At 53.1% G+C, this 11,323-nt stretch overlaps 3 protein-coding genes across 3 annotated transcripts; all 3 read right to left on the minus strand.

Moving 5' to 3' along the window:
• Positions 1-7,167: 7,167 nt before the first annotated feature.
• Positions 7,168-7,548, minus strand: BZA05DRAFT_314232 (uncharacterized protein; the record flags this gene model as incomplete). The annotated part of the gene is made up of 1 exon (XM_051480357.1): positions 7,168-7,548. A coding segment is annotated over one exon (381 nt), but the record flags the coding sequence as incomplete, so codon positions are not given.
• A 763-nt stretch (positions 7,549-8,311) lies between these two features.
• BZA05DRAFT_338284 (uncharacterized protein) lies at positions 8,312-8,902 on the minus strand (the record flags this gene model as incomplete). The annotated part of the gene is made up of 1 exon (XM_051480884.1): positions 8,312-8,902. A coding segment is annotated over one exon (591 nt), but the record flags the coding sequence as incomplete, so codon positions are not given.
• Positions 8,903-9,991: 1,089 nt separating this feature from the next.
• On the minus strand, positions 9,992-10,547 carry BZA05DRAFT_419306 (uncharacterized protein; the record flags this gene model as incomplete). The annotated part of the gene is made up of 3 exons (XM_051485580.1): positions 9,992-10,129; positions 10,201-10,281; positions 10,350-10,547. 3 exons carry the CDS (start codon positions 10,545-10,547, stop codon positions 9,992-9,994), a joined length of 417 nt encoding a protein of 138 aa, XP_051339007.1.
• Positions 10,548-11,323: the final 776 nt, after the last annotated feature.

The raw sequence follows: 11,323 nt of genomic DNA on the forward strand, positions 1-11,323 counted from the left end.
TGAGGGGGTTTGTCCTATGTGTATTGAGTGGCTCATGGCTATGCGTGACTAGGTGCTCCGGTACGATGGTGAAGGTTGAATGTCTCCTGCTCAGGCTCATCGTCTAGATTCTGCACGCATAACCTCCAGGGGGGATGTTGATTCCGATAGCGTTACGATGCGGGATGGAGATCGTGGAATGAATCTTGATTCTATTCAATAGAGGCTGCCTCTGCAGGGGTACGGCACCGTCCATCTCTGCAGGGTCGAGGTAATGTTTGGTCATAGAAGATGCGTTTTACACTGTGAAGGAATGGCAATAGAGTGCAGTCTTGGATGAAGACTCGCGCAATGGAATTACCAGCGGTGATGAAACCAAAAAAAAACATCACCGCAGGATTTATTTCGTCAACATAGTGTTCTCGTCTGCTGATTCAAACTCGTCATAATGCGATTGACGCAGTAGGCATGATTGGCAATACAGTGGCGATACTACTCGCTCCATGAGACGAGTTTTCACATTTCAGTAGCAGACTGGCAGTACCTAGCTGTCGTCGACTCCATGGGTTCACCATTCAGCATTCTATACCCCCGAAACAGTGTTTATTTCGCAGCCATGAGTTCCCCAGATCGACAGCAAATGTAGAACAAAGAACAAAGAATAAATCCAGCAATCCAGATTCCACAACAACAGCCTCAAGAGACAAGACAAGTATGTTATGTAGTATCTATCGCCATGACAACTTGCCTTCAAGGCTTCAAAGTGATTGACGAATTACGACGCGTCCGAGGCGCTACGCTTTCGCTTGAGCATGCCGGTAAGCTTGGCCATGTGGTGGTTCTTGCCGGTACGCTTGGCCATGCGCTGATTCTTGTGGTGCTGCGGCTTGTCAGTCGTCGTCGCCTTCTCCATCGTCGGTGTGGGTGGGGAGTACTCACATTATCGGCAGCGTTGATGGTAGCGTTGGCGGTAGCGTTGGCGGTAGCGTCTGCCTGGGACTATTTACAGGCGATGTCAGTGATTGCGCTCTTACTCGTGAAGCCACAATGAGGTTATACCATCTGCGCGTGGGCAACACCAGCGCTCTTAGCGGTCGGAGCGGAGTCAGCGGGGACGGCGAAGATAGCGAGCATAGCGGAGACAGCGGCGTCAAGGGAGTCAGCGGAATGGTGGGATCCCTCGAGCGGAACAAAGCTGGATCCAGCGGCGACGGCGCTAATACCAGACGAACCAGCGGCTTCGGCTGCGATGAGCGCGTGATCCATCTCCTATGGCATAGTTAGCCAAGCATGCAATCGTTTTCCGGAGCCCGGATTCGTGAACGGTGGGATCCGTCCAACGTGAAGAGTAGTGGCTTACCAAAGACGCCTTCCATGCCTCGATCTGGGCATTGAGGTGACGGTGCGTCTCGTCCAAAGATACCTGCCAATCGCGCAGCTCCGCATGGAGCTGCTCGCGGCGAGCGAGGTCCTCCGCTTCATTCGGGCCGGAGTTGTGACCTAAAACCTTAACTTTCATCCTGGATTCGTGGTCTTGGATTGGACAGTTCGGTTTGTGTCTTGTATCTGTGGTGCTAAGAGGTTGCGGTGAGAGTGGAAGGGGGGGTTGGTGAGAATGAGTTCGGTGTTCGGGGGTGGAGAGAAAAGTGGGAAGGGAGGGAGTGAACGGGGAGGGTGGGAGCTAGGGTGGATGGCGTGATGTGATTACAAGAGACCGGGAGTGGTTGCCTGACATAGGAGGACGCAAGCGCTAACGATGACGCGAACAATGGCCGTTCACTCTTAAACCAGCTGCCTTTCTGTTGCGAAGTGGTCGCTTCATCCAGAAGCGACGGAAAAACAACGACTCCAACGATAAATGACGTCATACCGCACCCCTACTGCCGGAGTCTCAAATCTCGATTGTACATTGAACTGTCACGATCTGGGTTGATAATTGCGAGACTTTTGCATCGGGACCGATCAAACCTGCTGATAAGAGATAAATACAGAGCTTCGCACGGCTGACACATGCGAGGCCATGAATGATAAGAGCGATGGTCGGAAGTGATGCACGCATCTGCCAGCTGTGTAAATAATTGATGCTCTGCAGAGACAAAACTAGCTCTCAGATCCGCACCAACTGCCACTGTTGCTCCCCGATCTCGGTGCACCCGACAAGACTGCGGATCGACAGGCACATCGATCGATAAGGCATGACGGCGCTGCACGTCAAAACAAACAGGTCGCGACTGTCACGGAAGACCAAGTCGTTTGCCTATGGACGAAAAATAAAATAAAATTGAGTAAAATGCAACACGCTGCGCACCATCCACGATAGGACTGCTGATCGACAGGCAGATCAACCAGTCAGGCATGACGGCGCTGGACGTCAAAGCAAACAGGTCTCGATTGTCACAGAAGTTAAAATTCGTTTGCCTATCGACGAAGCAAAAAATAGAATTGGGTGAAATGCAACACCATTCACGACCAGCCCCCGAATACCTCGAGCTACCGGATATACTGTACCGGGCGAGGTGAGGTCTATCCCCAGCGGGCTCCAGGAGCTTTACAATGGCTATTATGCAATTCCCAGCTGACTGACTTGAAAAAATTCGATTGATAAACTATCACCGCTGGACTTCGTACCTTGGAACTTCTGCTGACCGAACCTTACGTAATCCGCGCCTAATGCGTTTGTGCTGTTGCGACTTGACGCGCAACGTCCAAGCTGCAGGGAAACGAACTTCGCCAATTGAGGCACTGCGGTTATGGGTGCAGGGTAGCTTGGGCTCGTTAGAGCAGTAGCGTTCGTAAATTTTGAGATGCTTTTCGTGACTGTGGCTTCGTCTCCTCCTCCCCCCGCAAACCAAAAAAAAAAAAAAAAAGACAGAAACAAAAAACAAAAAAACATTAGTGTCATGCTAGCGCTATTTTCAAACAATAATTAGTGCCGACAAAAACGAGGTGGCTCAGAAAATCGGGCTACATTACGTATGCGATAATCGTTCACTTCGGCGTCCTCACGGTTTGAAATGATGGCATCCCGTTAGAAATTGACGCGAAGGTTTATTAGCTGGCGACCTGAAGGATGCTGAATTGAGCTGCAAGAGATCAGAAAATTAACAACATTTCAAACCCATCATCTCCCCTCTAGAATCCAGCCAGTCCGCCCAAACCAAACGCCCACAAGAGTGCATGCATGTAACAAACCAGCAGTCAATCTCGACGAACAATGTAGAAGAACACAGAAATATCCACCGACAAGAATGCCTCAGAAACAGCTTGGTGAGTACCGACAAGCAGTGTAAGAAAAAATAAATAGATCCACCGAAAAGACTAACAATGAACCCGATGAGTTTCCCCGAACAATGTACCAAAAAAAAACCGTGAAAAGATCCACCGAAAAGAATTCCTTTGAACCACCCGCATGAGCATTGACAAACAATGTATCCAAAAAAGAAGTCTTGAAAGCATTGACCGAAAAGAATGCCATAGAACCAATCCGACGAGTATCCACAGACTGTGCAGCAAAAAAAACCGTGAAAAGATCGACGGATAAAAAAAGAATAAGATACAACCCATGAGTATCCACTGAAGAAAATCGCTGAAGAGGTGCCAACGGTGCGGTAAAGGTCGTTCGCGTTTCCCTCAGGGCGTCTCATGGTCTACTTCTTGAAAGAAGTCTTCCTTTCATGGACTTCTTGACACGCGAAAGAGCTTCAGCAATGCCAAGCATCTTGCGAGTGGGGCCGGTAGACGGTTTGGGGTCGGAGGCGGGACGCTTCGCGGGAATGGTGGCTTCGTCGCTGGCTTAGTGATGGAACTCTCCGAGTGCACCTCGTCGCTCTCCGTGGCTTGGCTATCGATGTCCTCCGTCATGTTGCTATATCCCTCCTCGTCGCTACAGACGTTGACAGACTCCACCGGGCGAGAATCGCTGTTCTCAGTTTCGTGGGTCTCAGCAACAGTGTCGTCCGGATGAACCGCCCACTCCGCATTGAGAGCCTCTTTGTCGAACTGGACAGGGCTGCGTGGAGACCCTTCTCCCTCGCTATAGCCACCAGAAGGCTCTGGGTCGGTGGGAGCCGACCGCTCTTCCTCTTCCTCCTTGTCTACCTTTTCCTCCGTGTCATCTACATCTTCATCCCTGTTGTCTCCCCCCCGTTCCGTGTCGTCTTCGTCTATCGCACCACAGTCCGAGCAGTTCCCACCATATTGACTGGGATCAAACGACGGGGTGCTCTGCTGGGCGTTGACGGGGCTAAAATCTATTAGTTTTCATTCATGTAAATCGATCGGGGAGGAGGTGGTACTCCGTGTCCAATCCTGCAAACATGTTGAATATCCTCCTGCATTTCGCATTCCTGTTCCACAGTTGACGGAACTATTCCTCCTCTTTCAGGATAGCAGCCTCTTCGTCTCTCTCGGTCGGCTCAGAATCCGAGTCCGCTATCTCGGTATTCCTGTTCCCCCGTACACCACACCGCTCCTCCTCTTCCAGAAGAGATTCCTCTTCGTCGCTCTCGGTCGACTCCGAATCCGAACCCGACACCTCCTCATTGTCCATCTCCGAGGTCGCCTCATCGTCATCTCCAGAGTCGCGCCCGCCGCCGGGAGCCTCAGCCGAGCCCGGATCGTCGTGGGCATTATCACCCGTATCGTCGTCGGTGTGGCCCGGCGCAGCCTCCTCAGGCACGTCGTGCTCATGCTTCTCCTTCTGGTGCTCCTTGTTATCCTCGGGCTCATTATTATCCTTGTGCTCATTGCCGTCCTTCTCGGCTAACATGTCGTCCGGATGAACCACCTCAACCGCGGGAAGGAACTCGGTGCCAGACTCCGGGTCTGAGTCGAATCGGAAGATGCAGTCCTTCGTTCCCTTGTAATTTCTACCCAGGTACACGACCAACTCCTTAGACGGACCGGGGTTCCGCCTGTCTTGTGGGATGACCCGCTTCAACTCGACACGGAAGCGAGGAGCGTTGCCGGTCTCTGAAAATAGGTTAGAGTTATGAACTGCGATGGCCAAGAGAAACAACATTGGGAGGGAGGGAGGGAGGGGGCATAGAGAAGTTTTGAGGAGTTTTCTGCCTTTACAGGCCGTAGGTGACGCATTGGGATACTTACTTCGCGCGCCGAACCCGACTGTCGGAGTGTCTTCTTCTTCGCCGACCGAAAGGAGACGCGACAGCTCCTGCTCAAAGATCAAACGATGGGGCACCTCGAGATTGGTTTTAATGGTGGGGTGTTTGTGTGTTTGCTGCGAGAGAAGGTCATGGTTGAAGGAGGGACGGGGGTGGACATGATTTGGAGACAAGGCCGAGGAAGAAGGATTGAATGAAACGGACAGTGATGGGTAGCGATAGTAGTCAGAGAAGTCTCGGGGTGTTGTGAAGATGGGATTGTGGGGGGATGTGAACTGGTGTAGAGGGGTGAAGAGAGGAGTAGGTGGGGCTGTGTTTGAACAATCATCAGGAAAAAGAAATCTACTTCATTAGGTAGTCGACTGCGTATTTATGGAGAGCCACGGTGAGTGCGGTGTGTGCATAGGACACGGCGGTAGGGCGTTCCACACTATCTTGAGTGATATTCCATGGGCCCGATGTAGGGTGGACATTCGAACCTCTTGTAGTTTCGTTCGGTGTGTGCATAAGACACGGCGGTAGGGCGTTCCACACTATCCTGAGTGATATTCCATGGGCACGATGTCGGGTGAGCATTCGAACCTCTTGTAGTTTCGTTGATATTAGGGGGCCTATCTACACAACCGCAGTATCCGCCCCGTCCATACACCCCGTCCGCTCCCTCCCTCTTCCGAGCTCCCACTATTGCTCCGCTTCCTCGCCCTCGACTAGCCGACTCCCACAACTGTTCCGTGCTCCCACATCTCTCCATGTCGTCACCTCTTCACCGCACTTGCCCTTAACTCGCCCTCTTCTGCTCGCTACCCCTCGAGTGGGTCACTCCCTCACTCGTCCATACTCCCACACTCTTCCGTGCCGTCAACTGTTCGTGCTACCTCAGTATTCCGTGTTCCCAAAACTCTTCCCCACCATCACATCTTCCGGCCTGTGGACCCGTCCGTGCTCCCACAACTCCTCCGTGCTCCCACAACCCGTCCCTGCTCGTCGAAGCTTCCGTACCGTCACCTTTTCCGACCCATCCACTTGTCGGTACTCCCAGAACTCTTCCGCTCCACGACTCTTCCGCTCCGTCGTTTGTTACGCTCCCTCGACTAGGCTATTGACTCAGCCCTTCCGTTCCTTGACCCGTTCGTGGCATAGACTTGTTCCGATACCTTTTCCGCTGCTACCACTTGTCCGTGCCGTCACTTCTTCCGTAACGTCACCCTTTCCGACCCATCGACTGACCCACTCTTCCTCGCACCCACAACTCTTCCGTGCTCCCATAACTCCTTCCTGCTCCCACAACTCCTCCATGCCATCATCTCTGCCGTGCCGTCATGTCTTCCGGCCCATGGACTCGTGCGCACTCCCACAAATCCTTCGTGCCGTCACCTTTTCGCCGTTCTTACCCTCGACTGGCCCACTCCCTCACTCTTCCGTGAACCCACAACTGTGGCGTGCCGTCTCGTTTGGCTTTTCCGCGACCTCGAAATGTGCTCTCAACTCTTCCACGGCCTCGCCCTGCCTCACCCTTGACTTGCCCGTTTCCCCAACTCTGCCCCAGGCTCGCCCCCGCTCCCGGGGCTTTTGCGCGACCTTGAAATGCTCCCCCACCTCTTCCCCTGCCTCGCCCTCTCTCCCTGAGCCCTTCCGCGACCTCGAACTGTTCTCTCAACTCTTCCCCAGCCTGGCCCTTGACCGGCCTGTTCCCTTGACTCTTGCCCAGCATCGCTCTTGCTCCACAACTCTTTCCCGGCCTCGAATGGATCCCTAGACTCCTTTCAGGCCTCGCTGTGCTCTCTGGACTCTTCGACAGCCTCGACTGGCCTCTCCGTGACTCTTCCCCTACCTCGCTCTTGACTTTCCCGATCCCATAGCTCTTCTCCAGAATCGCCCTGCCTCGCCCTTGGCCGGCCCGTTCTCTCGGCTACTCCCCAGCATCGGCTTTGACTGGCCGGTTCCCAAAACTATTCCTCGGCACCGCCACTGACTGGCCCGTTCCCAGGGCTCTTCCAAGCCTCGCCCCTGAGCTATCCGCTTCCTCGGGGATGAGATGTGCTGCTCCAGCGATGTTCCTCCCGCTTATCACCGTGTAGTCACTTTCCGTTGTGGGCTTTGTTACCCTCACCATTCCAGACGCGCTTTCGGGCACATGGCCTGACTTTGGTGTGGTTTTTTCCACGAATGCACACAGAAAGGTTTTTCCATTGACAGAAAGCTTGAAGAACATTAAAAGAGGGTATGGGAGGTGTCCATGGAGCGCGCCGTACGATGATTGTTGATCGTTCGGTGGGTTCTCAGTCTCGACCCATACCCAGTCGTAACGTGCTGGCTGTCCATGCCACGTTGTTTCGCCTGTGCATCGAATATGCTGGATCACATTCACCTCGTTGATGTTGGTAACGGGGACCTGGACGCTGTGATGGATGTTTAACGTGCACTGCCGGAGGTCGTCGGGATCGATGTTGACCAGCTGGAGACGGAGGAAAGAGATGGTCGCAAGAAGTAGCTCGTTCTGAAGGTTGTCGCCATGCACAGATACGAGCATAGCACCGAAGATGTCGATTCTAAACTTCCCAACGTAGGCCTGATCGGAAGTGAACCTCACCCCGACTAGGGATTCTTCCACCGTGTCCACATCATCTGCGGGATTGTCACCACTCTGAGTGGCCTTGTTAAGCCTGCGTATTGCGAAAGCATCGATCCTCTGGTAGTCCTCAATTATCTGTTTGTAGATGTTCCCAGAGCGATTCGACTTGTAGTACGGATCCATTAGTTGGGCCGGTGGGAGCGCTCACCGGCCTCAGGTAGACCATTGCTTGAGTGTCCCGTATCGGCGTATCTGCTCCTCGAAATGAAGAAGCTGGTGGATCTTTGGAAAGTTGAAATCACTTGCCTCCTCGTGATATTTAACCAACGCCGTGTTGATTAGGGTCTTGCATTCCTTGTTCAATGTCTGCCGCTCGGCGCCCGTCCTACCTTCCATCGCGGTGTCCCGTATCTCGAGCAATGCCCTCCGGTGCTCTTTGTCTTGGAGTGTCAACTTCTTGGTGGCTTGTAATTGCTGAAAAAGACGTTTAAGGGTGTGACAGCGACTGAGGGCCAAATATTGTTAAACCGTTCGCCACGTTTATTCTGCTTGAGGAAGTCCTGCAACCATCCAAGGAGGTGCATCAACATCCCCAGTTGCATCGTATGCGGCAAATCGGGCTTCGGTAGGTCGCTAATCATGCAGTCGCGAAGCCATAGTAAGTTGGAACCCGGGTGGACGTTGTGGTGCGTGAGACTTCCCTTGCCTCCAGGGTGTTTATGTCATTCAGCGCCCTTTCAATGGTACGGTCCCGGCGTCCATGAGGGTTGACAAGATAGTCACAAATTTCCCCACGTGGGCATTCACACCAGTGACAAAAGCCGTTGCTGATGTTATAGAGATCTCGATGCTCTGGGTAGTCGGCAATCCAGCCGTCCAGCGATGCAACATAATGCCCGAAGTAGCACTCAGCACACTGTGCATAGAAAGTGCGGCGGTCCGCATCTATTAGTAGCTCTTGGATGTGGCGCAAGACGTGTTGCTGCATCATCCGGTTGTGTTCCTTCTGCTCATTGTATTGCCCGGTGGGAACTTCGCGCATCTTAACCGGGAGTGAGAGGAGAGTGATCAAGAGGATGCCGGGTTGGCCTGGTGCCATCCTGATGGTGAAGGACAAATTCCCGACCGTCATATGTACCGGCCACACCTTCTTGTCACCGGAGAAGTTGGTCAGGTGTTTTGCGTTGGACAAAAATACCATTAGTACGACCGTGTCACCGTCGTCTAGAGTGTTCTATATGAAATTCAGCATCGCCCAAGTCTACGTAAATAGCAATCAACGGAAAAGCGCTCGCACCTGCTGTTCCCACCACCAATCGGCCGTATACATCTCACTGTAGACACGGCTTCCATTACTACCGTGTCCATCACCCTCGAACTGCTGCTCAGGAGCGTATGAAAGGTCCTGGGCAACGCTGGCTGTCAGAGAAGCCATTTCCCGCACTCGATAATGTCACGGTGCCAGAATCGGATCGGCTCTTTGGCATGCTGCGCATTTCAAACCATATTGTCCAGCCGGCTTTCCCGCCACACGTTTGTACCGAGTGTGTCCTCCATTTGATCGATGATCTGCCGTGGACGCTAATTGGATCTCAAGGAGCCCTTATCTCCTCCTTGATACCACCTCTTTCCTTTAGCCACCTGTCGATAACCTTCGCGCTGGCCTTTCCAGTTATCAACGTCTCTGCAAACTTCGAATTCGTCCTCGTTTGGGGTTGGCCGTGATGCATTCCCCTAGCTATCCGACGTAATCACACGGAAGGCATGCATTTGGGTACGTATGCGTGAGGTGGGGGTTTTCTGGTTTGTTTGTGGGTTCGTTTTCAGGTCCTATGGCATCGCTGTACGCGTTGGCAGTGGGGCCCGCTTCGGCGATGGAACTGCTATTCGGGAGGACGGTGTGGGCGGTACGGTCTGGGTGTTTTGCGGGGAGGGCTCCGGGGTGCTCCCTGTCGGCTTCGCGCTTTCGCGCTGGGTTGGGTTGTTCCTGGTATTCCGGATGCAGTTTTTCAATGTGTTTGTGAAGCCATACTAGTCGTTTGAATCTGCGAAAACAGTACCTACACAATAGATCGAAGGAACCGGCCGTCGACATGACTTTGGTACAATATGTGATGTGAGGTAATAGGTAGTATGGTATTCCGAGTGAGATATGAATATGGTTCTTGACACTTATGGATAGTTGGCGGTTAAGCTTTGAAACACGCCATGCTGATGTCACCCAGCAGAATGAATACTCCGCTGGCAGGACCTTGGATAAATTCTTTGCCCACTGCTACTCATTCTACCCGCGCAGACATAATAACGCATCCCGCCCCTACATCGAGTTGAAGCCGTTGAGACCCTCCTCCTCGTCGCCAAGCTCCTCCTGGTATAGCTGCCCTCCTCGCCTTCCTCCTTCTACTTGCCCTACCGCGGAAGAAGTCACCGCATTGTGCTCGCCCTTGCTGTCCAGCTGCAGAAAGAGTTACTGTTTTCTCCCTAGAAACCAATATTTGCCAAATGTGTTTTACTCCGTCTAATCACCGAGTGGGATGCCATCGACACCCACTGCTGCTCGTCCTGGCCGTGCCACTCTTCTCTCTCGTCCCAGATGTATTGCTCGTCCTACGCGTCCGGCTCGTGTCACTCGTCCTGCTGCAGAATCAACATCCTCGCCAAGTTCGCCCGATCACCGAAAGAGTCTGAGCGGCCTCATCGTCGTCCTCGTCCCACTCGTCCCACTCGTCCCACTCGTCCCACTCGTCCCACTCGTCCCACTCGTCCCACTCGTCCCACTCGACCCAAGTGACTGCTCGTTCCCACTGTCCTATTGTCTTAGCCGTCCTACTCGTCCTACGGGTCCTACCCGTATTGACGGCGAATTTTCTCATCGCACTGCACCTAGCCCAGGTCGCGCTTTTGCGGACATATTCTCCACCTTATAATCGTCCTCCTCGTCCTACCCTTCTGACCCATCATCCTCGAGCTAGTCGTGATGCTCGTCCCACTCATTCTCCTTGACCTTCTCGTCCTGCCGACGAACGAATGTCCTCGCTCCAGAACAGCTACTTAACCGCACTCGCCTGCATCCGCCGCATACACACTGTCGTTCTAGGATCGGCACTGGAACTGCCCTCTCGCTACCATGGACGATGAATGCAGCACTGGATTCGACTAAGTGATGCACCTCTGGCTCTAGTGTATTGAAATACCAGCACTATACCGAGGTGTGAGTGGTCAACGGCGGCGAAGGCAGATGGTGCCGGCAGGTAGTCGCCGGCAGGAGAGGACAGTAGGACATAAGAGCCGGTGGATAGCCGCAATGAAAAGGCAACTCTCAAAAACCATCATCCGTTCGAGTGAAACTCCGTGGCTTCCAACATAGTGGAATTGACCTGTCACTAACGTGGACCCAGTACTAAATTCGCCCAAAAAACCAAAAATCTCCTCGACCTTCTCGTCCGGCTGCGAAAAAACATCACTTGTCGTACTGCTCGTCCTGATCGTTCAACTCGTCCTTCTCGTCCGGCTACGGAAACAGCCTTCTCTTCCAATTACAGGATTCACTCCCAGGGCCCTCCACTGGATTCGCTACCAGGGCTCTGTACTCGATTCGCCCCCAACGCCTCTCTGCTGGTTTCGCTGCCATGGTCTCTCTACCTCTGTA

The sequence above is a fragment of the Tricharina praecox genome (assembly GCF_024521635.1).
Source record: "Tricharina praecox strain CBS 144465 chromosome Unknown BZA05scaffold_14, whole genome shotgun sequence".
Taxonomy (NCBI): Eukaryota; Fungi; Ascomycota; class Pezizomycetes; order Pezizales; family Pyronemataceae; genus Tricharina; species Tricharina praecox.